Below are 24,570 nucleotides of genomic sequence, written 5' to 3' on the forward strand. Positions count from 1 at the left end.
AGCGTCTCCAGCCCGGGGCGTTCAGGTGCGGGGACCGGACCGGGGCGGGGCGGGCCGCGAGCGGGGGAGGCCGGCGGGGGGTGTCTGGCTCCGGCCGCCCTGTGCTAGCGCCTGTCGGGCCCCGCCGGGGGGAGGCGGCTGACGGGCCCGGCCCGGCTCGGCTCCGGCCGGGGGGCGGGGTGCTCGCTCCGGGCCCGGGGGGGCGGTGCCGGCGGTGCCCGCTTCGTCCCAGGGCCAGGGGCCGGGCCGGGCTGTGCTACCCCCTTCCCCTGCCGCGCTCCTGGCCCCGGGCGGCCGCGCTCCAGCGTGTGCTGTGGGCCCGGCCCGGCTCGGCTCGGCTCGGCTCGGCGGGGGTCGGGCTCCTCCCCTGCCAGCCCCGCGGCGGGGGGCTGGGGCTGGGGCTGAGCTGGGGGGCGCTGGCTGCGGGGATCCCCGCCCGGAGGGCCGCAGGGCACGGCCGAGAGCAGCCGCCGCCCCTCCCGCGGAGGAGAAGCCGGAGGCCGAGGCCAGTGTCATCTTACACGCCTTATATAGCCTGCGCGCCGCCGGGCCGGGCCGGGCCGGGGGTCCTCGTCCGTCCGTCCCGGCGCGCTGGCCTGGCTGGCGCGGGGGGAGCGGCTGGCCCCCGGCCTGTGCACGGAGGCAGGGGGCTCGCAGAGCTGGGGCTCGTGCTGCCCCGCGGGCCGCGGCACTGGGGACTCTGGGGGGGCCCCCCGGTGTGGCCCTGGGCAGGTCCCCGGACAACCGGCCACAGGGTGTGCGTGGCCGGGGCCCAGCCTGCCCCGGGGCCAGCTGCTGGGCGGCTCTTCTCCCGGGGTGCACCTATCTGGGGCTCGTCTCACTGCCGGGTCTTGGGGGAGGGACTGAGCCCCCGCCCCAGCCCGGGGCAGAGCTGGTCCCAGGAAAGGGCCCCTGCCTGCACTTCTAACCCCCGAATCTCCCCTTCCCCGTCAGAAGAACACGCCATGGACTCCTATAAAGTGGTGCTGGATGGGCCACCACCCTGGGGATTCAGGCTGCAGGGGGGCAAGGACTTCAACATGCCCCTCTCCATCTCCAGGGTAAGCACTGCCCCAGCACAGCCCTCTGCCTCTCACTGGGACAACTGCTCAGCTGCCCTGGGCCCAAGGGAGCTGGGGAAGTAAGTGGGCCTTGCTGGGCAAGGGGAGGCTCTTTTCCCAGACCTGGTCCTGTCCTGCCCTTTAGGGGAGGGGTGGCAGCTGTCCTCCTCCGGGAGAGCATCACCTGGCTGCTTCCCAGCTAGCCTGGGTGCTGAGTCCCAGTGCCACTGGGTTTCCTGCCAGCAGGATGGACCCTTGGTGTGGTGCCCGCCATGTCTGGTGGCTGTTGAGCTGTTACTTGCTGCTGCCCATAGATGTGCAGGCTGCCTTCCTGCATAGTGAGTCACTGTTCCTCCCTCTACCCCAGGCCAGCCTGGTGCTGGGAGCAGGCGGTGGACTGTGCCTGTCTGCTCAGGGGCTATACCGTGTGCTAGCCTCGCGGGGTGCGGGCACTGGGCTGGGCTGGGGCTTACAATGAGGTGCTCAAGGCCTGTGCTCACTAGTGTCAGGGTGCCTCGAGGCGAGGAGTCGTCATGGGCATTAGGTGGCAGTGGGGTGAGACCAGCCCTCTGCAGCTGTGTGGCTCTGCTGGCAGCGGAGTGTCAGGATCTGAAAAAACTGCCTGGGTGCAGGTGCTCATGGCTTGGTGCTGTGCCCTAGGCTGAGGAAGCCAGGACCTGCACTCGCCAGTGGTACGGGGCATTGCTTCCAGGCCCTCTCGGCTAGCGTATGCTGGGGCCTTGCCAGCTGCCTCCATGGGCCCTGGGTGGAATTGCCTTATAAGCCTTGGAATGTGCCTGCCTCCAGCCCTCCACAAGCGCTGCATAGAGCAGCAAGCCGGGGGGTGGGGGTGGCTCTGACAGGGCCTCTGCTGCCCCATGCTGGGGGTGGGGGGCACCAGCAGTGCCATCCTCCCAGAGATTGGCTGCCCCTTCTGTTCCGGCCCTGCCTTGGCTGGAACAGGGCCTGGCACGGCAGAGAAGTGTGCAGATGGCCCCTGTAGCTGGGAGGTGCAGGGCTATCTGCTGGCCAGCACCATGGCTGGGCCTGCCTATGGGGAGGGAATCCCCTGCAGGGCTGGTGGAGAACTGGCCCTGGCTGCTCCCAGGGACTGAGGGGCTCAAAGCTGGGGCCTCTCCTCTGGGCCGCCAGCTCCTGGCTGCAGGGCCACAAGAGCCGCCTCTCTCCCACCCCTGCTACATCTGACCCGGGGCTCAGCTCTGTGAGGTCTGGTGGCCCTGCAGGCGTGTGCTAACCCTAGGCTGGGTGCTGGGCCAGCTCTTACCGTCGGGTGCGCTGGCTCACGCAGGTGGGCATAGTCGGAGGGCTCGTGTGCCACAGGCTGGGGCAGAGCCGGGCACATCCTTCCGCTGAGTCTCTGCGAGGAACTCTTGTGTGCCGGATCCCTCAGGGTTGATCTCGCTCCAGGACAAGCCCATGGCTTGGTTGCCCTCGATGGTTGGGCCTCCAGCTGCTGGGAGGGGAGAGCAGGGTGTCTGGTTCAGCAGCCTGGCCAGGGGATTTGTTTGCTAGATGCTCCCTGGTGTGGGTTAAGGCTCAGTGCGCTGGTGACCCACACACCCCTGTCCCATCTGTAGGAGGGTCCAGGGCAGCTGCCCCGGGCCCATGCTTCTGCAGAGGCCCTGCAGCGGCTGCCTGAACCATCCTATTAAGAACCTGGGGTGCCCAGGGATTGCATGGGCCGGTCTGGCAGGGGGTAGCAGCAGGGGTTGTACCTTCCCCCTGTGCGCTCCAGCCACCCCCCAGCTGCTGCCGTGACTTGGCAGCCTGCCCCGCCCCGCCCCACTCGGCTTCGCAGGGGCAGCAGGCATCCCTGGCCCCAAGGCAGAGTGAAAGGAGGAGGGTGGGGCAGGCTGGCTGCTTGCTCCAGCTTCTGCAGTGGGTGTGGGGGGGAATTAACGCCGGCAGGTCCTGGCTTGTGGCACTCTGCAAGGGGGGGGTTTGCCTGGGCTGCTGCTGGGCGCGGGGGGTGTTGACCCAGGCCCTGTGCCCCTTGCCAGCCCTGCACACATGCATGCACGTGTGTCAGCCTGGCTGAAAAGCCAGGCGCCTGTGCCCTCTCCCTTGGGGCAGTGCTACATGCAGAGGGAACTCAGGCACACCGGCCTCCAACAGAGCTGACCTGGTCCCTGCCCGGCCCTGGGGGAGGAGTTTCCAGAGTGGCGGGGAAAAGTGGCCTCTGGAGCCAGGGCCTGGCCCTGGGAATGGGGGTCAGCAGAGGCGCCTGCCCTGGCGGCAGGCGGGAGGAGGCCTGTGGGGGGGCTGCTACCAGCCCTGCTCCTGAGGGGTTCCCCCTGCTTGTCTGTGCACAGTCACCCCCCACCAGCCCCAGGTGCAATTTAAGTGCAACTCAAAACCCTGCTCCCCCTGCGCCACCTGGGCCTGGATCAAACTCCCCCCTGGTTGGCCCCAGCTCAGGGTCCACCCAGCGCGGATGTCCTGGCTGGCCACAGCTCAGCGCCCTGCCTGATGCAACCCCTCCCCCCCCCCCCCCCCCCCCCCCGGCTCAATGTGAGCCCTGGCACAGCGCCCGCCCAATGCTACCGCCCCCTGCATGTGTCTCCAGCTTAACCCTCCCCAACCCGAGGACTTAGGAGCTCCAGGTGCTTCTGCTGCTTCCCTGCCTGCAGGACCAGCGTTGGGCCGAGGAAGAGCCCCCACCAGCACCTCCAGCCTAGGTGTAGCTCCCGTTACGAGGGTGCGTGGGAACGCTGCCCTTGCGTAGACGGAGGCGCTGCTGTGGCTACCACCTGTGCACTCTGGTGGGCTTGTGGTGTGTGCAGCAAGCTCTGGTTGGCCGATGCCCTGTGCCCACATGGGCCCAGTTGGCACGCCTGCTCTCACCTGACAGCCTGCCTGTGCCATGTCTGCTGGCGCAGCGAGGGCTCTGCGCTGCAGGTGTGCCCTGGGGCAGGGACCAGAGAAGCTGCCGATGGCCGAGCCAGAGAATGCAGCCTCTGGGCTCAGTGCCATGGGCTGAGGCCTCCGGCAGCCTGGGTTCGAGAGCCTCACCTGCCCCAGCGGTGGGCTCTGGAGCGGTGCCGACCCCACGGGGAGCTAGGGGCTCCCACCCCTGGCAGGAGGGGAGGTGGTGGCTGCCTCTCCTGCTCCACCCTGGACCCAGCGGGCTGGGGGCGCTGCTGGGCCTGGGGTGGAGGGGGCTTGGTGGGCTGTAGTGCTGCTGGAGGAGGTGGCAGCTTGCTGTCCTTCCCTGCCCAGGAGCAGGGCTCAGGTGGCCATGGCCATGGCTGTGTGGGGCTGGGCTGGCAGGGGGTTGGCCGGGTGAGAGACGGGAGCAGGGCTCAGGTGGCTGTGGCCATGCTGTGGGGCTGGGCTGGCCGGGTGAGAGACAGGAGCAGGGCTCAGGTGGCTGTGGCCATGGCTGTGGGGCTGGGCTGGCTGGGTGAGACACAGGAGCACGGCTCAGGTGGCTGTGGCTGTGGCCATGACCATGTGGGGCTGGGCTGGCAGGGGGTTGGCCGGGTGAGACAGGAGCAGGGCTCAGGTGGCTGTGGCTGTGGCTGTGGGGCTGGGCTGGCTGGGTGAGACACAGGAGCAGGGCTCAGGTGGCTGTGGCTGTGGCCATGACCATGTGGGGCTGGGCTGGCAGGGGGTTGGCCGGGTGAGACAGGAGCAGGGCTCAGGTGGCTGTGGCCGTGACTGTGACCTTGTGGGGCTGGGCTGGCAGGGGGTTGGCCGGGTGAGAGACAGGAGCAGGGCTCAGGTGGCTGTGGCTGTGGCCGTGACCGTGACCTTGTGGGGCTGGGCTGGCAGGGGGTTGGCCGGGTGAGAGACAGGAGCAGGGCTCAGGTGGCTGTGGCCATGCTGTGGGGCTGGGCTGGCCGGGTGAGAGACGGGAGCAGGGCTCAGGTGGCTGTGGCTGTGGCCGTGACCGCGTGGGGCTGGGCTGGCAGGGGGCTGGCCGGGTGAGAGACAGGAGCAGGGCTCAGGTGGCTGTGGCCATGCTGTGGGGCTGGGCTGGCCGGGTGAGAGACGGGAGCAGGGCTCAGGTGGCTGTGGCTGTGGCCGTGACCGCGTGGGGCTGGGCTGGCAGGGGGCTGGCCGGGTGAGAGACAGGAGCAGGGCTCAGGTGGCTGTGGCTGTGGCCGTGACTGTGACCTTGTGGGGCTGGGCTGGCAGGGGGTTGGCCGGGTGAGACAGGAGCAGGGCTCAGGTGGCTGTGGCTGTGGCCGTGACCGTGTGGGGCTGGGCTGGCCGGGTGAGAGACAGGAGCAGGGCTCAGGTGGCTGTGGCTGTGGCCGTGACCGCGTGGGGCTGGGCTGGCAGGGGGCTGGCCGGGTGAGAGACAGGAGCAGGGCTCAGGTGGCTGTGGCTGTGGCCATGACCATGTGGGGCTGGGCTGGCCGGGTGAGAGACAGGAGCAGGGCTCAGGTGGCTGTGGCCGTGACTGTGACCTTGTGGGGCTGGGCTGGCCGGGTGAGAGACAGGAGCAGGGCTCAGGTGGCTGTGGCTGTGGCCGTGACTGTGACCATGTGGGGCTGGGCTGGCAGGGGGTTGGCCGGGTGAGAGACAGGAGCAGGGCTCAGGTGGCTGTGGCTGTGGCCGTGACTGTGACCTTGTGGGGCTGGGCTGGCAGGGGGCTGGCTGGGTGAGAGACAGGAGCAGGTGGGGAGCTGGGCTGAGCAGTCATGGCTGTTCCCAGGCTGAGCTGGGGAGATGCTGAGGTCAGGTAGAGATGAGAGAAATTTGCCCTTGTCAGCAGGCCTGGTGCTGGGCTCAGGCCACTCCTGGCACGGTGAGCCCCTGACCTGGGTGACCTCCCTGGGAGAAGGTGGGAATCTCTGGGCCTCTCTCCCCTGTCAGTGGCCTGCGCAGGGCGTGTGGGTGTCTGCCCCACATGGGCAGAGCTGGCTGTAGCTGCAGGGTGCTCTGCCTGGGGCTTGGGTGGTGCAGGTGTGCTGGGGAGCCTGCCCTGCTGGGTGGGTGTCGTGGAGTGGGGGGCACCCTGCACCCCTGCCTGCAGGCAGACATGACTCACTCAGCAGGGTTAGTCCGAGGGACGCAGCGTGGAACAGACTTGTCGCCGGAGAATCCTAGAGCCCTCGAGAGGTCACGGAGACCCGTCCCTGCCCTTCTGGCAGCACCATGTAGCCCGTCCCCGCCAGGCGTGTCTGACCTGCCCTGGAGGGAGACCCTGCCACCTCCCCAGGCCCCTTGTTCCAGTGTCTGACCGCCCTGGCAGGGCGCTTTTCCTAATGGCTGACCTCAGCCTCCCTTGCTGCAGCAAGTACCGTCCGGCTTGGGGAGAGTGGCCCTGCCAGGGGGCCTGGCCTCCTTCCTTCCTCTCCAGCTGCCCAACTGCAGGTCAGAGCAGCTGGGCCCTGTTTGCTGGGGAAGAAAGGAGTCGCCAGGTTGCCGTGGTCCTCACGCTCCCCTCAGCACTAGGCATGGATGCTGTGATGAGGGAAACAGAGGCACCCCCACCCCTGGGTGGTGCCACAGGACCATAGGAAGCACCTGCAGCTGAGCCAAGGGAATCAAACCCTCACCCCCCCGTCACAGCAGGGCCTGGGGCTGCCCGGTCTGCTGGTGGTAGCTGTGGGGATGAGTTCTGCTAGGCTTGGCCAGCTCCTGGCAGGTATAGATGTCCCCAGCCAGCCTGGGAGCTCGCTGCCTCCCAGGCACTGGGACCCTTCCTGTGTGGCTGGCGCTGCCTGGCTCGTGCCCTTGTGTGTGAGTGCCACCCATTCCCCCAGACCTCCCAGCGTCTCCAGAGCGCTCTGGGCAGGGGCTGCCGCGGCAGAGGCCCCAGCTGGAGCTGGGAAGGGTGGCTGGCAGGTGGCATCTCTGCCTGGCATACGCAGGACTGGACTGGTGCCTCGTCCACTTGAGCAGCCCTGTGCCAGGAGCCGGGCTGACCCAGGCTCCTGTGGGTGATGCAGGGCCTTTGCTCCGGCAGCTCCCCGCTGCCCAGCGGGTTCCCCAGGCTTGCTCCTGGCAGCATTGGTGCTCCCTGCTCAGGCCAGGCCTGGTGTCTGCCTGGTGGTGGGTGGGGCAAGGAGCTGGCTGGTGTGGGGGGGGGGTGGTCCTACAGCCCTGTAGGGCACTGCCAGCCCCACTGAGTGGGACTCAAGGGAATATTTGGTGCCAGTCCAAGGGCCTTAGCTACAGGCCGTGCGCTGCTGCTTATCTCCAGGCCTGTGTCCAGGGGCTGTGCGCTGGTGACCCTGGGGCGGCAGGGCCGGGCAGGGCTGGGCCGGGCATGTGCTGAGTGCCTCTGGCCCGCCAGCAGGCTGGGGCACCCCACAACACGGTGCCTGGGCAGCGCAATGGCACATGTGGTGTGTACTGGATGCAGGGCTGGTCTGTGGGGTTCGTCCAGCTGTGAGTGCAGGGCCTGGCCCTGGGGACTGCTGGGTCCCTTCCGGCGGCCGTGTCCTGCAGCTCTGCTCTCGGCTGCGGTAGGAGGCGATGGCCCCGGGTGCTGCTCCAAGCTCCGCAGCTGGCAGAAGCCGCTGCGCAGCCTGCAGCGCTTCCGGCCAGAGCGCGGGGGGGCCAAGCCTGTAGCAGCGCTCAGAAGCGGGTGAAGTCGGCGAGGGCCGGTGCCCCCGTGGGCTGGGCAGGACCCGGCAGGAAGGTGTCCCAGGCCTGTCTGCTGGGCCGGGGGCGGGTGCTCTTTCCCTTTGTCTGACCCGGGGCTGTCCCCCTGTGGAGTGGAGGCAGGGGGGAAAGGAAGGTGCAGGCAGGAGGCTTTGCTGGTGCCACAGGACTGAGCGGGCCAGGGTGGCCCCCAGCACCTTTCAGAGCTGCTGTACGTGTGCCAGCCTGGCTCAAGGCCCCTGAGCCCCAGGGGCCTATCCTGCCCTTAGCTGTGAGCTCCATGCAGTGCGCCAGCTCCAGGCTCTCTAACTCGTGGCTGGGGCTGTCCCTGAGCCCTGCTGGGGGCTGGTCGCTGGGGGTGCTGCTGGAGCCGGGCCAGGGGGTAGCTGTGTGGCTGGAGCTGGGCCAGGTGGTGGGGACTGGAGCTCGGGCGGGGGGCTGGGGCTGCTGCAGGCTTCACCTCTCCCTGCCTGCCGTGGGCTGGGGATGAGGTAATGTCTGTGCTGGCTGGTGTGGGCCGGTGACTGGGGTCGGCAGCACTTCCTGGGGTCTGGTGGGGCGGCTGCCCCAGCCTGGGAAATGCCTGTGGTTTGAGCTTTGCAGCGGTGGAGGAGGAGCAGCGAGATGGGCCGGTAGGGAAAGTGCTGACTCGTTTCCTTGGCCCTGCCCAGGGGCCCTGGCGCTTCAGTGTCTAGCGCAGTTCCTGTCGCGTCCCCTGGCCTGGCCTGGCGGCTTGTGCCCTTCTTGAGGGATGGGGGCACCTGGGTCCCCACAAGCCCTGCCCACCGGCCTATTCCGGGAGCCAGCCTCGGAGCCCGGGGGTAGCAGGCAGCCAATGCCGCAGTGTGGTGTACAGGGATGCCCAAGCTACCAGGCCGGGTGTGCTGCCTGCCTGGGCTTCCTGTGGGTGGTCTAGGGTCCGAGCAAGGGCTGCCCAGCAGGGGTGCAGTCAGAGCTAGCCCCACCGCCCCTCCCCTTGCTCCCAGCTGGTAGCAGCAGGGGGCTGTGTGGGTAGCCCGGGGCTCACCTGGGGTGCACCGCCCAGCTGAGGCGTTGCAGAAGTGGCTTGTTCTGCCCATCTCGGTCCTGCAGTCCAAACCCTCGGCCTCCTTCCCCTCCCCGAGTGAGGGGAAGGGCTCGGTGCTCCCTGCCACGGGGGTGGGGGTTGCTTTTGTTACTGGGGACATGCAGGGGGGTGGGGGGAGTCCCCTGGCCCTGATGTGTCCCATGCAGAGTTGCTGGTGACGTGCAAAGCGGGGCGGGGTGGGGGCGCGTCCCTGGAGTTCAGCACAGTTACTGGTGACGTCCGAAGAGGGTGAGCCCCTGGTGGTGCCGCACACGCAGAGTGAGCCGCTGTCATGCCTGGTTCTGTGCTGGGGCTCGCTGCTGACTTCCTGGTGGTGGGATTACTCCAGGCCTGATCCCACTTGGCGCTGCAGCGTGGTGGCTACGCCAGCCTCAGGAAGGAGCGGTGTGATGGTGGAGGGCGTGGGGCCAGGAGGCACAGCCACGCCTGTGTGGGTAGCACCAGCAGAGGGGCATCCTCTGGCAAGCGGTGTCTCTGCCCACAGTCCATGGCCTTCTGGGGGTGGGGCACACAGCAGGGGGTGCCCAGCCAGGCCCCCGGAGCCTGGCAGTGTCTGCAGCCGGCTCTGGGGCTGGAGAGGTGCCGGCCCTCAGATCAGGTGTGCCCAGGGTGTTGGCCTCCCAAAACACAGCGTCCACCCCCACCAGGCTTGGCCCTCTCCCCCCTGCAGCACAGTGTCCCTGCCCTGCCTGTGCCCTTCGCTGCCTCCCTCGCTTGCTGCTCCAGGGACTCCTCTCCCAGTTGCCTGTGACTGTCTTCCCACAGCTGACCCCCAGTGGCAAGGCAGCCCAGGCCGGCGTGGGCGTGGGCGACTGGGTGCTGAGCATTGCCGACGAGAGCACCGGCAGCATGACGCACATTGAAGCGCAGAACAAGATCCGTGCCTGTGGAGACCAGCTCTGCCTCAGCCTGAGCAGGTAGCGAGGGGAGGGGTTCTGGCCTTGTCTGGCAAACACCCTGGTATTGCCCAGTGCCATGACGTGGCTGCTGGAGCGAGAATGACAGGGTGCTGCCTGTACGGGTGGGAGGTTCCTGGGGTTCGGCCTGGCCTCTGCTAGAAGCCTGGCTCAGTACCTGCTGGGCGGGGGGAGGCCCCATCTGAGACAGGCCTGGCCCTGAGCACAGCATTCACCTCACCTCCGTCTGTTCTCCTGCAGAGTCCAGTGCCTCGTGGGCAAGCCAGCCAAGGTATGTGCGACTTCCCTGGCTGCTGCCGCTGCCTCGCGTGGGTGGGCCCGCAGGGCTTGTGGGGGGTCCTCAGGAGTTAGCCCTGTGCCGTCAAAGCCAGGGTGCTCTCGGAGACACCAGGTGCTGGGCTCCTGGTGCCGAAGGTCAGGGCAGTGGCCTGCCTGGAGTGTAGGAGGGTACGATGGGGCTCTCGCCTTTGACGCCTTACCCCAGTGGGTGGGTTTCCCAGCCCAGATCCTGCGGGGGACCAGGGCTTTGGTCGTCTCCTGTCATGGCGGGGGTGGGGGGTGGGGAGGGAGCAGGCAGGGCAGGACTAAGCCATGAAGCTGCCTTGGCCCTTCGCTGGCCCGGGCGGGGTGCAGCGGGCTGGGGTTCAGGCCACCAGTCTGTGCTGTGGGCATGTAGAGTGGTGCTCTCAGCTTGTGCCCATGCCCCATCCCCAGGGGCCTGCATCCCAGTGGCTGCTGCCAGGTCTCAGCCCTTGCCCCCGGCTCCGTGGTGCCACCGGGGCACTGGACAGGCACCTAGCAGAAGCAGCTGGCGGCCGAGTGCTGGCACCCTGCCCCCTGCCCCCGGGATGCTGCATTTCTAGCGTGGCTGCCCCCTGCCGGGGCAGTGCCCGGGGCCGCCGGGAGCCCCCTGCATGCTGCCTGACGCGTGAGCCTGTGCTGTGTTTTGTCTCCTGCTAGGAGCCGCCCCCCTGCTCTCAGCCCCTGCGATACAACTTCGTTCCTAGCGCCGCCCTCAACAAAACGGCGCGGCCCTTTGGGGCCAGCCCCGCGCCCGGCTCGCTGCCTGGGCTGGGGGCGAAACCGGCGACATGCACGGCCCCTGCGCCCGCCCGCCCTGCGCAGCACAATGGGTACGTTGCTGTCCCTCCCGCTGCGCTGCAGGGCTGGGCCTGGTTGTGCCCCTGGGCCCTGCCGGCCTCTGCAGCGCCGCATCCTCGCACCTGCCCCCCATGTGCGGCGACCCCCGGTGGCTGGTTCTGGTATTGCACTGCAGAAAGCTGCAGCCCCCTTTGCAGACCTGGCTGGCCCTGCAGGCCTCCCTTTCGCCGTCCTGCTGTGCCCAGGGGCCTCTCTGGGAGGGACAGCGTGGCAGGTCCTTCAGGGCTCCGGCCGCCAGGCCTGGCCGAGGAGCTGAGTCCTCCCCCAAGGCGTGTTCCGGGGTGCCCAGCCTGCAGCCTTCCTGCCAGCTGCCTGGGACCCCGCACGTGGCGCTTGTCAAGCCGCAGAGCCCAGAGCTCGGTTTCTGGGGGAGAGCAGTGGCTATGCATTGAGTGCAGGCGAGGGCTGGGGGCTCCTTTTGTGCTGCCTCGGCTAGCCTGGGCTTGGCTTGGTTCTCGTGGGTGTGCTGAGCTGGCTCAAGGTGGTTTGCTCAGAGCTGTGGGAGCCGGTGTGGGGAGCTCTGAGGGCCCCAAGCAGGACCCGTGAACCTGGGCTGGTCCCTCTGCGCTGTGCTGTTGCCCTGCCAAGCCAGGCTCTTTCCTGCGTCCCCAGGAGAGCCTCACGCTTGGCTGTGAGTTGCTGGCTGGCCACCCCGTGGGAGCTGAGCGGCTGGGGCCAGAAGCGCTGCACCCTGCCTGCAGGGGTGGGCTGCGAGGTGCCCTCAGCAGGTCTGGGCCGGTCCAGTCTGTAGCGGTGGGCATGCTGTGTTCTGGGGAAGGGTTGGGCCTTTCTTGGGCATGCTCGGCAAGTCCCCTGTGGGTGATGTGGGGCTAATCTATCTTCCCCTTCCCCCTTTCCTCTTCTCTCTTCTCCCCTGACTCTGCAGGTGCAGAACCTTGACAAGTCAGTAAGCTTCTTGCCTCTCTCCTAACCTTGCTCCCCCACCCTGCCGCTCCCCTCTGGTCTCTGGGGCCCTCCTGCTGCCTTGCTGTGTCCTTCCTCTCTGCCGGGTGGGTGCGGGGAGGAGCAGCCCGAGGGGCTTTGCCCTTGCCCAGGCATGGCCTGGGAGCCCATGTGTCAGAGGGCCCAGGAAGCAGCCCTGGGAGCGGGGCCATGGCTGTGTGGTAGAAGGGCTCCTGGCTGAGGGAGGAGATTGCAGGCCCAGCCTGGTCACTGAGGGTGGCACGTAGGAGCACACGGTTCTTGGGCTCCACAGCTGCCCTTCCCTGTTGCTGGTGTCCCTGCACATGTGTGGCTCCAGCCCTGAGCGGGAAGCTGGCCTGGAGGACGGCAGAGCAGCTGCCTCGCCTGGCAGCAGGCCCGGGGGACCCCCATGCGCTCGGGCCTCGCGCAGGTGGGGTGCCTGGGCATAGCCAGGCGTCGCTGGCTGGTAGAAGTAGGGCCGGGAGGGCGTTCTCTGCCCAGGCCTCCGGGCAGTGGAGTTGGCCATGCCAGGAGTCCTGGCCCAGCATGCAGCAGGCTGCTGAGTTCCTTCCCCAGTGTGGCTGCCAGGAGAGGCTGTTCCCTGGCCCAGGGGCTGGGGGTTCTCAGCTCCAATTCCGCTGTGGGACTTTCACTGGCCTTGCTCATGCCTCTCCCCTCTCTCCGGGCCCCAGGGTCGGAGCCAGCCTGAGCCCACTGGAGGGGACAACCCCGCCCCACGGAGACCTGGGCCGCTCCCAGCTGGAGGATGAGTAAGGGGCACTCGGGTGTGTTGTGTTGTGGTAGCCCTGGGGCTGCGGCGTGGGTGTGGCGGGGGGCCAGTCCCAGCTGCACGTGGGGAAGGGGCTGCTTGGTGCCACAGCTGTTGGGTGGATGCGCCAGGGTGCGGGTCCAGTGAGATGGGGACACGCTGGCAGTCCTGGCTGAGCACCCTGCCCTTCTGTCTGCGCACAGGCACTCTCTGCGGCTCCTCGCCCCCCCAGCCGGCCTGCCCAGGGACTCCAGCAAAAAGCGGCTGATTGAGGATACCGAGGACTGGCAGCCTCGCACCGGTACCTCCCAGTCCCGCTCCTTCCGTATCCTGGCCCAGCTCACAGGCACAGAGTTCAGTAAGTGCCTCCTGGCACGTGTGGGCTGCTGGGCAGGTGGGCACTGGCAGGGCGTGGAGCGGCTGGCTCTGGGTAGTGATGTGAGATGCGCTGGCTTCCCTGGGCAGGCTCCCCACAGCGCTCTTCTCTGGGGCATGCTCGGTGGGCCTGCCCCAGGCCAGTCCCTACAGCAGATCCCAGAGGGCCTTGTCCTGCCCTCATGGCACTGTGGACTGGGCCAGGAGTGGCCGGGTGCTGGGCCAGGGGAGGGTGCTGCGGGCTTGCTCCTTTCACCCCTGGGCATGGCTGGTCTTCACTCTGTCTTCTCTCCTGCTGCCCTCAGTGCAAGATCCCAGCGACGAGCATGTTAGAAAAGCCAGGTAAGGGCTGGGCACCGGCTGCCAGTGGGCGCCCGCCAGGCCAGGCCTTGTTCATGCTGCCCCGGGCTCTGCCCCTTCTGGCCTGGAGGCTCTGCTGGCCTCCCTGCTGGCCAGCCCCTCACCTGACCTCTGCCTTCAGCCTCTGCTGGAGGGGCTGGGCAGGGTCCTGCACTCCTCTGCCCTCCTAGGCTGCATGTGTCCCTTGGCTGCTCTGTCCTGACTTCAGCCAGCGGAGCCTCTTCCTCCTGCTGGTGCTAACCTCTGCCCCTCTCCCTTTCCTTTCCTTTCCTTTCAGAGAAAAGCTTGTCACGGGCCTGCAGAGCCCCCGCTACACTGGCCTGCGTGACTGGCACCACCAGCGCTCTGCCGTCTCTCTGAACGTGAAACCCTGAGCGGGGCCTGCGCCGCTTGGCCCTGGCCAGGATGGGCCATAGCGCGTGTGCTTGTCTGGGGTGGGGGCTCCTCAGCCTGCCCCCCCCCTCCACCGCAACTCCTTGTGCTCCCTGCTTGGCTGGGCAGATGTGTGGCACTGGGCAGGGTGGGATGGAGGCTGTCTGGATCAGGGCCCTGGCCTCAGCCCCCTAGGCGACCCACCCCCCGGGGAGCAGAGGGGCGCTGCTGCTGCATGTTCTTGCCCTGCTGGCCTAGGCTTCCCAAGAGCCCTGGCCACTGGGGTGGCTGTGCTGCCCTCGGTCGGCCCCCTGTGCCCGTTCCCCCAGGGAGCCTGTGGCGCTGGGGTTGGTAGCTGCCCAGGCCGAGTGGTTCCTGGTGTGGCGGTGGCTGGCATCCCAGGGGCTGCCTGGGCAGGCTGAGCCCCTTGCCCGGGGGTGGCCTGGCTCCACGTGGGGGGTGGGCTGGGAGCTGCTGGCAGGGCCCACCCCACCCGGCCTGGGTCTCCGGCTGTCGTCTCCTCCCCGGCCAAGTCATGGAGCTGGAGCAGATCCCCTTGCGGGGCCGGGCCGGGCCGGGCCAGGCCAGGCCTCCCGGCAGGTGGGGAAGGACCTGGGCACTGGGACTTGGCCAGCATTTGGCCACGGGGAAGGCCCATGTCCTTGCCCTGCGAGCACAGGGCTCCGGGGTGCCGGTGTGATGGGACCCGCGTGGGCAGTGTGCTCAGCAGTGCAGCCCCGGCTGGGGATAGTCCTGCCTGGCTGCTGGGACTGGGGTCGCCCCACACAGCTGCTTGTGGGACTTGTCTGCAGTGAAATAAAAACGCTCTTCTGTCAGCCGGCTCCTGCTCGTCATTGGCACCAGGAGGGGCCCTGCCAGCCCTGTGGGGTGGCCTGGTGCACCCTGTGCCCCTGCCTGGGGCCTCCAGGCCAGCGTAGCCCTCTGCCAGCAATGGGGCTGAGCTGCAGCTGCTGGGGGAACCTCTGCTTGGTCATCATCACCCAGCTTGGCAGCCTCCCCCAGTGCTAGTCCCCTGGGCTGCAGCAGAGCCAACCACAAGGCATTGTAAGCCTGGGCCTCTTGGCACAGGGCTGGGCAGGGCAGTGCTCTGGACAGCTGGCACAGCCATGCTACAGCTCCAAGGGTGACCATTGCTTCAGGTGGGGGCTGCTGGCCTTGCCATGCCACAGCTGCATATGGCCCAGCTCCAGGTGCCAGGGCTGCATGGAGGGGTTGTACCCACTGACCACCAGGCTGGGATTGGACTCTGTGAGGGGCTGAAGAAGCCTGGTCTGGGAGACAGCAGAGAGAAGCGGGGGTACTCTCGTCTGCAGGCTGTGCTGGGGGTGAGTTGCTCTTCCCTCACTGCCAGCTGGCATCTCCTTGCAGGATTGCAGCCAGTGGGGCCATCCTTCCCAGCAGCCACCTGGGGGGCACCCTCCCAGCTGCGTACCCAGGCGTAAGCACGGCCAGGCCCCTCCTGGGCACAAGGGACAACAGCTTCTTCCATAGGGAGAAGAAACCAGAAACCCCACGCAAGGCGGGGGTGAGGCTAGCGGGTGAACAGCTTTGGTACCTTAGTGATACCTGGTGGTCCTGGGGAGGTGGGCTCTGCCCAGGGCTCCCCCAGGATCTGGGCAGGATGCCAGGTGTGGCAGGGGTCAGATCCCCACAGCTGGGACTGCAGGGCTGTGAGATGCCTCCCCTGCCTCCAGGCCTATTGCGTGCTCCGGCCTGGGGCTGGGCTCTGCAGGGGGGCCCAGTGCTGCAATACGAGGTCATGGGCTGACCAAACCAGCCACTGGGGCCGCCACCTGGCCTGAGCACCAGGCCTGGCTCCTGCCAGTGGCAGCCATTCCTGGTGGGGGGTGGGGCATGCAGCTGGCAATGGGATTAACTGGTTGTTCTGTAGCCAGGTGCCTGGGCTGGACCCTTCCTCGATGGCCGCGCTGAAGGTGGAGCCTGACAAAGGTAAGCAGGAGCCTGGGCATGGGCACGGGCACCACTGCCCCCTGCTGTGGGGCACAGAGTGGCAGGCCTGGGCCTGGCCAGAGGCTGGTGCATCCCTGCCAGCCCCTTGAGGGCAGGGGCATCTGCTTCCTGCTCTCCCCAGGCCAGCCAAGCACGTGCTGGGGAGCCTGCAGCAGGGCTCCGTGGGTTTGTCGCCTGGTGTAACACTAGGAGGCTTCTGGGGCGCAGCTGAACCTGCTCAAGGCAAATAGCTTAAAACCAGGTCACTTACAGCCTGGGCTGGGGCCTTCTCTTGCGGCTGGTTTGCTTTACTGCACTGAGCCTCTGGCAGCCTGCAGCCACGCGGGCAAAGCCACCGGTCCCCCAGCAGGAGCACCACCTGTGTGGGAGCGAGGCTACGAAAACCTGTTTCACCAATGCCACACGTCCTTCCAGCTGCCTCCCCAGGCCCAAGTGTACTGAGCTGTTACCCCGAACAGCACACTGGGCCACCCTTTGGAGCCCAGCGTGTAAAGGTTTACAAGTAAAGAACGGTGAGAGAAATGACATCAGTCAAATGGGACATGCTGCTGTCTTGAAAGGCTCTGAAAATACATCCCCTGGGGGGCGGCTCCCCAGTCTGCCCAGGCTTAGCTTGTAGCAGAGAGGTTGTAGCAAACTGCTCCCCCCAGGGAGGCAGCGAGCAGAGGTTTTAGGGCGAAGGACAGAGGTGGCCATAGCCAGGGTCACTTTCAGAGACTTGCTCTGTGGAGGGACACACGCCTTGTTGGTCACGTCATCAGTGATGGAGGTATGTGCTTGGGTCACCTGTCCTTCCCCCCACATGACGGGGTCAGGCCAGAGGGCTTGGGGTGGGGGTGGGGGGGCGTGAACCTGCCAGAAGGGAGCAGGGCAGTCAGTCGTGGCTGGGAAGGAGCTGCCTCGGGCAGAGCAGGGTCAGCTGAGTTCCCCGAGGCCTGGCCTAAGGCCTTTAAAATCCCCTGCGGCAGGAGGAAGATGGAGAGGTGCGGGAGAGACCGACCAAGCGACCACAGGTCACAGGGCAGAAGCAGCGAAGGAGGGAGGAGCTGCTGGGCTCCCTACCACAGGGACCTGTTACAAGCCCTGTCTGGGAGGTGCTGGACCACACAGTGACCCTACAACCTTAATGGCCCCCTCTTAAAGGAGAAGTACCTATGGAGGAGGCAGCAAAGGGGCTGGCACAGGCCATGGCAGACGAGCAAAAGGCTGTCCAGGCACAGCAGGAGAAAAGCCACCTGCTGCGAGCCAGGCCCCTCAGCACTGAGCAAACCTACGGGAGCGGGTGGATCAGGTGAAGGCCCTGGCACTCTAGATGCTAAGCCAAGACCGCAGGAGCCACTGGTTGCTTACAGAAGATGACCAGGCACAAGGACGGGGAGGCCTGTTTTTTGGCCTTTGGACATTTTGATAAACCAGGTCATTGGCTTGATCCTGGCTGAAGGTCTCCCAAGGGGGCCGAACGTTTCCAAGTCTGGGAGACCCTCAGCCAGGATCAAGCCAATGACCTGGCTTATCAGAATGTTCAAAGGGATGTGGCTGAGGTAATGGGGTCCCAGTGGAGGGAAGGAGCAAGGGTACGAGGCTTTATTCTATAACTGAAGGGGATCTGTGTACACAGTAGCCTGTATACGAGGACCCAGAGATGGGTCAACTTTCTGTACCTCAAAAGCACTGCAGGGAGGTGCTGGAGCTAGCGTACCCTCACCGCTGGATAAACTGGAGAAATGGGCTGAGGCAAACAGGATGAAGTTTAATAAGGACAAATGGAAAGTGCTCCACTTGGGAAGGAACAATCAGTGTCACACATACAGAAGGGGGACAGACTGCCTAGGAATGAGTACAGCAGAAAGGGATCTAGGGGTTATAGTGGACCACAAGCTAAATATGAGTCAACAGTGTGATGCTCTTGCAAAAAAAGCAAACACGATTCTGGGATGCGTTAACAGGTGTGTTGTGAACAAAACACGAGAAGTCGTTCTCCCGCTCTGCTCTGCGCTGGTTAGGCCTCAGCTGGAGTATTGTGTCCAGTTCTGGGCACTGCAGTTCAAAAAAGATGTGGAGAAACTAGAGAGGGTCCAGAAAAGAGCGACAACAATGATTAAAGGTCTAGAGAACGGCTACGTCTACACGAGCCGCAAACTGCGAAATGGCCCTTGCGAAGTTTACTAATGAAGCGCTGAAATGCACATTCAGCGCTCCGTTAGCAAGCGGGCGGCCGCGGCACTTCGAAATTGACACGCCTCGCTGCCGTGCGGCTCGTCCTAATGGGGCTCCTTTTCAAAAGGACCCCACCTTCTTCGAAGTCCCCTTATTCCCATGAGCTGATGGGATCTACGTGGAAGTCTAGAGATACTGTTCTTCCAGGCCTGAAAGCCAGTTACATGGGCCCTGACGCGGTTGGCGCCCCTGCCAATCATTGAGGTCCCCTTCCAGAGGATTTCCATGGGCATAATTGGTCCACTACAGAAGTCTGCATGGGACCATCAGAGCATACTAGTTGGGATGGAGTATGGTACCCAGTACCCTAAGGCAGTGCCCCTACACGATACCCTGCCCAAACCAATAGTGAGGGAGCTAATCCAGATTAGAGCAGGGATTTCCAAAGAAATCCTAACGGAGCAGGGGACACCCTTCGCGTCCAAGTGCATGAAGGCCTTATGACCCTGCTCTGCAGATGTGCCTTGGGAATGTCAGTCTATGACCCCCAGACTGATGCCTCATTGAGCAGTTAAATGGGACTCTGAAAAATGAGGAGGATGGGAAGCTGGGATGGCAAAACCTGGGATACGCTCCTGGGGTACCTCATGTCTGCCATAAGGGAAGCTCCTCAGGTTTCTACTGCGCTCTCCCTGTTTGAGCTTTGGGGTGGGCGTAACCCCTGGTGTATTCTGGACCTCACCAAAGAGGCTCGGGAGGAGTGAGTCGTCTAACCCAGGGAGGAACATCATTGATCATGGGCACCAGCTGAGGTACAAGACAGCCAAAACCACCCCACAGTGGGAATATTTAGAGAAGGCGCATAAGACCCAGCAGACCTATTACAACTCTCAAGTGACACCCCTGAAATTCTGGCTGGGAGAGCAGGTGCTGGTGCCAGTGGCAGAGACTAAATTCCTAGCCAGGTGGCAGGGTCCCTATGAGGCGCTAGATGCCATTGGTGAACCTACAGGGTTCACCAGCCCAACCAGCAGAAACCGGAGCAAATATATCAATTTGTCGAAGACTTGGCAAGACCGAGAAGTGCAATTGATTGATCTGGGAGCACCCAGAGCGCTCAGAAAGGGAACCCACCGGCACACACCTTTTGGGATCTCTCCCATTGGCCGATTCCCAGAGGACGTGTCTAGGTCAACTTCTTGAGATATTTGTCAAAGTCTGAGTCTTGGATTGGCCTCTTGTCATGGGTGGCAGGGTTGTGAACCCTTAACTCTACGACAGAGACGGAGTCAAGTGTCAGAGGCAGCCATGTTAGTCTGTATCTTTGAGAACAAGAAGTCGTCCTGTGCCACCTTGCGCGCTAACAGGTAACAGATAACTCTTAACCTATAAGCTGCCACAGGACTTCTTGTTGCTCTCAAAGGCACAGAGCCAATATCTGTAACTTCACAGACCTGAGAGCAGCCCAGCTGGATTCAGTGTATCAGTAGCTTTCAGTCAACATCACTTGGCCCCCTGGACCCGAGATCTGGTGCAAACGTATCACCACTGTGACAGAAATGCGTTTACACCCCTCGTTAAAAGGGAGCAGTGTCACAGCAGGGATCCCTCTGGGGACTGTTGCAGGCTCTAGAGCGGCTCCGGCTCCTGCTAGCCGCCCACCCTGGGCTGTGGACCCTTCCTTCGCAGAGCGCTACGCCCCTGACAAGAGCAGCACCGTGCTGAGCAAGCACAGCCAGCCAGCAATGCCCACTCCCGCCCAGAGCCGCAGCTCCATTGTGCAGGCGGCGCAGCAGGCCCCCGAGGGCTCCGGCAAGACCCCAATCTGCTACCAGTGCAACAAGGTCATCCGGTGAGTGGCTGGGGGCCAGCTGCCTCCCGCTGCGCTGGGCTGGGCTGGGCAGGGCTGGGGGCCAGCTGCCTCCGGCTGGGCTGGGCTGGGCTGGGCAGGGCTGGGGGCCTGCCAGACAGCCTGACTCTAACCCCCAGCCCACCCTGCCCCTAGGGGACGCTACCTGGTGGCCCTGGGGCGTTACTACCACCCGGAGGAGTTCACCTGCTGCCAGTGCAGGAAGGTGCTGGATGAAGGCGGCTTCCTGGAGGAGAAGGGCTCCGTGTTCTGCCCCCAGTGCCACGGCGCGCGCTTCGCCCCCAGCTGCGCCAAGTGCCAGCAGAAGATCGGAGGGGTGAGTGGGGTGGCGGAGGGGTGAGTGGAGTGGCAGAGGGGCCCGGCCTGCGCCAGGCCTGGCAGGTGCCCGCGGCTCACGGGCTCTTCCCTGTCCCAGGAGATCATGCATGCGCTCAAGATGACGTGGCATGTACAGTGCTTCACCTGCGCCGCCTGCCGGACGCCCATCCGCAACCGGGCCTTCTACATGGAGGAGGGGCAGCCCTACTGCGAGCGAGGTAGGGGCCCCCGCCCCCCATTGCAGGGGGAGGGGGAACTGCAGCCTCCAGCCCCCCCATTGCAGGGGAACGGCAGCCTCCAGCCCCCCCATTGCAGGGGGGAGGGGGAACAGCAGCCCCACCATTGCAGGGCAGAGGGGGAACCACAGCCCCCGGCCCCCCATTGTAGGGGAAATGGCAGCCCCCCCCATTGCAAGGGGGAGGGGGAACCGCGGCCCCCGCCCCACCCATTGCAGGGCAGAGGGGGAACTGCAGCCCCGCCATTGCAGGGCGGAGGGGGAACCACAGACCTCGGCCCCCCATTGTAGGGGAAATGGCAGCCCCCCCCATTGCAAGGGGGAGGGGGAACGGCAGCCCCCGGCCCCGCCATTGCAGGGCGGAGGGGGAACCACGGCCCCCGCCCCACCCATTGCAAGGGGGAGGGGGAACCGGCAGCCCCCTGGCCCCCCATTGCAGGGGGGAGGGGGAACCGCCCCCCCCCCCCGCCCCGGCTGCAGCAGCTCCTGAGAGCCAGGCAGGCAGCACCTGAGCCAGCCCCCCCTGGCTCCCACCCGGCAAAGGGAGGGAGGGGCACATCCCATGGAGTGAGCCTGCCAGCCTGGCCTCCCAGGTTGCCATGGTGACGAGTGTGCTACCTACATCAAAGCAGGGTGCAGCACAGCATCCTGGGAACTGGGGTCCCCTGCTCGGGGCTTCAGCTTCCCTGCGCTGCTCCCAGGCTGGGGGCTGGCGGGGGCGGGACAGTCCCTCGGTGCCGGGCTGTGGGGCAGACAGCGGGGGCCTGCCACTGGGTCTCCAGCTCTTGCAGTAAAGCTGGGCTCAGGACAGTCAGGCTGGGGGTGCGGGGCCCCCAGCCAGGCTAGCAGGGGGCCGTGGGCTGGGATCTGGGGCACTGGCAGGGCTGGGGGGTGCTGAGCCCTGGCTGGGCTAGCAGGGGGCTGGGAGCTGGGGCACCGGCAGGGCTGGGGGTGGGGGGAGCCCTGGCCAGGCTAGCAGGGGGCTGTGGGCTGGCAGCTGGGGCACCGGCAGGGCTGGGGGTGCTGAGCCCTGGCCGGGCTAGCAGGGGGCTGTGGGCTGGCAGCTGGGGCACCGGCAGGGCTGGGGGGTGCTGAGCCCTGGCTGGGCTAGCAGGGGGCTGTGGGCTGGGGGGTGCTGAGCCCTGGCCGGGCTAGCAGGGGGCCATGGGCTGGGAGCTGGGGCACCGGCAGGGCTGGGGGTGCTGAGCCCTGGCCAAGCTAGCAGGGGGCTGTGGGCTGGCAGCTGGGGCACCGGCAGGGCTGGGGGTGCTGAGCCCTGGCCGGGCTAGCAGGGGGCTGTGGGCTGGGGGGTGCTGAGCCCTGGCCGGGCTAGCAGGGGGCTGTGGGCTGGGGGGTGCTGAGCCCTGGCCGGGCTAGCAGGGTGCCACGATCCTGGAGCCAGGTGCACCTGTGGGGCTGTTACAGTGGAGCTGGGGATGGTTGTCCCACAGCTCCGTGAGTGTTGGCCCCGGTGGGAGGCAGGACCCCCCTTCTCTCCCCTGCACTGGGCTCCCCTCTCAGCTCACACTCTCCCCAGACTACGAGAAGATGTTCGGCACCAAGTGCCGTGGCTGCGACTTCAAGATTGATGCCGGTGACCGGTTCCTGGAGGCCCTGGGGTTCAGCTGGCACGACACCTGCTTCGTCTGCGCGGTGAGTGGCAGTGCTGGGGGCAGCTGCCACAGGTGGGCCTCTGCCAGCCCAAGTGCTGGTCGGATGGAGGCCAGGCCCCTGGCAGCACAGGGTGGCTGTGGGAGGCTGGGGCTGAGCTGCTGCCCGGCAGAGCTCCTCTCCCCCTGTTGATTTCCTGCTCCCTCTACAGATCTGCCAGGTCAGCCTGGAGGGGAAGACGTTTTACTCCAAGAAGGACAAACCCCTGTGCAAGAGCCATGCCTTCTCCCACGTCTGAGAGCACGTCCAGCCGCCAGCCCCACCAGCCACTGCTCGGCCCTGCCTCACCCCTTCTCTCTCTCCGTGGTAACCCCAGAGAGCAGGGGCCGGAACTGTCCTTCCCTGGGGCAGCCCCCCTGCTCCGGCCGGCCGGCTGCTGCCAGCGTGAGTTCTGCGCCCTGCTGGCAGTCTCCCCGGCCAGGCCGCCTGTACCCACAGACAGCTGGCCTGGCCTGGCGCTGGGACCTGGCCCCATGCCATGCCCAGGGCGGGACAGGGCAGCTGGTACTCCAGCCTGGCTGCCAGCTGAGTCCATCCCCTCCCCTGGCATTGCTGTAGGATGAGGCCTCTCTCCAGGCCAGGCTGTGATGGAGGGGCACGCATGCAGATGTGCTGTGTTCCCTGGGCCAGGGCATGTGGCTGTGTGCCCCCATGGCTAGCTGTGGGGGGCCCTTGCTTCAGGGGCAGGGCACCGGTCCCTCCCTGAACTCAGGCTGGCCTGGAAGGAGCAGATCTACACCAGCTGTGGGGTCCCTGGTGCGTGGAGCTGCCATGGCATGTGGGGCACCTCCTGGCCTGGCCCTGGCTGGAGCTTTCGCCCTGGGCCATCTGGGTGGCTGGGGCCAGGCCCTGCAGAACAGGCCTGGACGCTGTGCCCAGGGAGGTGAGGGGAAGTGGAAGGCCCCTACTGCAGCCAGGGGGAGCTGGGCCCTCTGGAAGGCAGGCAGTGCCCATGGGGCTGGCAGCTTAGCCACCCTTGCCAGGGCCCAGAGCCCCTCTTCTGCTCCCTGCTCTTGGTGCTGGGAGCTCCCCTGCCTGTGGGGGCAGCGCCCGGGTCACCACGGTCCCTTTGGTGCCTTAATAAACTTTTCTCTGGCAAGCACTGGCTGCTGGCCGCCTGTGGTTCCTGCAGCGCCCGGGCTTCTTCCAAAGCTCCCGCCACCCCCAGCCATTTGCTGCAGGCTCCTGCTGCTTTCCTGGGTGCCCCCCACCCCTCACTGCCTTGTCCCAAGAGCCAGGCAGGACGTGGGCCCTGCAGTGATGCTGAGGGGCTGGGTAGTGCCCCACTGCTGCGCCAGAGCCACGTCTGCCTCGACACGAGCAGGGCTGCGAAAGCAATGGCCCCTGCAGGCTCTCAACCCGGCCCCTCACACCTCCGGAGGGGACAGAGGCCCGGGGTGGACAGAGCAGCTAGTGCGGTGGTAAGGGAAGTGTTGAGTGCAGTGGGCTCCCCCCATGCTAACGGGAGAAGCAGCTTGAGGCCTTGGCAGGGGTCCTGGCCTGGAGGCTTGGGGGGCAGCTGGCAGCGAGCGGGGATCAAACCCGGCAGCAAGGCCCCACCCCCGCAGCTGGTGCGTAAGCATGAGGGAGCAGCGTGGCTGCTCTCAAATCAGACTGGCTTGAAGAGCACCGCCTGGGCCTGGGCCTGGGCCTGGGCCTGGGCCTGGGCTGTGAGTGGAGCTTGCCTGCAGCAGGGGCGAAGGGGGCAGCTGAGCAGGAAGCTGGAGCGCTGGGCTAGCCGGCGGTGGAGCTGAGGGTTAAGCAGCCAGGGGCGTAAGCGCCCGGAGCTCGGGGGGCTTGGGGCTGCCGTGATGGAAAGGGCACTTTCCGGCCGGCCGGCCCGGCTGCGGGTGCAGCGAGGTGTTCCGGGGCGGCAGACGCCGCGAGGGAGGAGAGATGGTCGCTACGCATCCTAGCGAAAGGCTGCAAGGGGGACGGGCGTTGTCCCAGGTGTGCTGAGGGGCCAGAAGGGGGCAAGCAGCCAGCCGGCCCCACATGCAGTGACACAATTATCCAGAGCAGCTGAGGCACTGCAGGGCTCTGGCCTGGCCTGGCGTGTGGGCCGGGGGGGAAGAAGCTCAGTGCTGCTCAGTGCGAAGGGATGCCTCATGGGAGGAGGAGGCTGAGCTGGGGCGGGTGGTCGGCTCCCCAGCAGCGCTGTGTACAGCAATGCAGTCGCCTGCTCAGGCAGGGCTGGGGGATCCCCTGGGCCGTACAAGGCCACACTGCTCAGTGCCAGACCTCCGGCTCCGGGGCACTCTGCCGCATGCGAGCGAGGCGCTAGCAGGAGACGAGCCAGGGGAGGTGGGCAGGGGGCTTCTTGCCGAATGCGAGGAGCGGGGCCTGCAGTGGTGCTGGCCGGGGAGATTTCCAAACAAGCGCACTTAGCCAGTGAGACTGGGTGCCAGCGGCTCAGACAGCCAGAGCTGGAGAGGGGCTGGCCCTGAGGCTGCAGAGCTGTGACGGCACATCTGCCCGTGGGGAAGGGCTCAGGCCTGTGGGACAGGTTGTCCTGCCCTGGTTCCTGCACCTCCCTCTGCAGTAAGGGGCAGGGAACGGGACTGGACCAGCCTCTGGGCTGAGCCTATTTGCTGGCTCTGCGCACCTGAGGCAGCCGGGATGCTGTGATGCTGGGGGTGCCATAAAGCTACACCATTGCCCCATCTCACCCACTCCTGCAGCAACCAGCCCTGCTGGGTCAGCTCCTCCAGGCTGGGAG

General features: G+C 66.2%; 1 protein-coding gene across 2 annotated transcripts; it reads left to right on the plus strand.

Moving 5' to 3' along the window:
* PDLIM7 (PDZ and LIM domain 7) lies at window positions 1-22,956 on the plus strand. Of its 2 annotated transcripts, XM_075010030.1 has the most exons (16): window positions 1-25; window positions 958-1,061; window positions 9,496-9,647; window positions 9,888-9,918; window positions 10,608-10,780; window positions 11,695-11,715; window positions 12,425-12,502; window positions 12,705-12,859; window positions 13,182-13,218; window positions 15,521-15,583; window positions 16,015-16,032; window positions 19,391-19,609; window positions 19,763-19,943; window positions 20,043-20,163; window positions 21,718-21,833; window positions 22,003-22,956. In XM_075010030.1, exons 2-16 carry the CDS (start codon window positions 966-968, stop codon window positions 22,087-22,089), a joined length of 1,548 nt encoding a protein of 515 aa, XP_074866131.1. In that variant the 5' UTR covers window positions 1-25; window positions 958-965; the 3' UTR covers window positions 22,090-22,956. The 2 variants fall into 2 exon arrangements, with proteins under 2 accessions (XP_074866131.1, XP_074866130.1); XM_075010029.1 differs by lacking the exons at window positions 11,695-11,715; window positions 12,425-12,502; window positions 12,705-12,859; window positions 13,182-13,218; window positions 16,015-16,032 and having other exon boundaries at window positions 15,521-15,579; window positions 19,384-19,609.
* Window positions 22,957-24,570: the final 1,614 nt, after the last annotated feature.

This window comes from Carettochelys insculpta, chromosome 15 (genome assembly GCF_033958435.1).
Source record: "Carettochelys insculpta isolate YL-2023 chromosome 15, ASM3395843v1, whole genome shotgun sequence".
NCBI classification, from domain to species: domain Eukaryota; kingdom Metazoa; phylum Chordata; order Testudines; family Carettochelyidae; genus Carettochelys; species Carettochelys insculpta.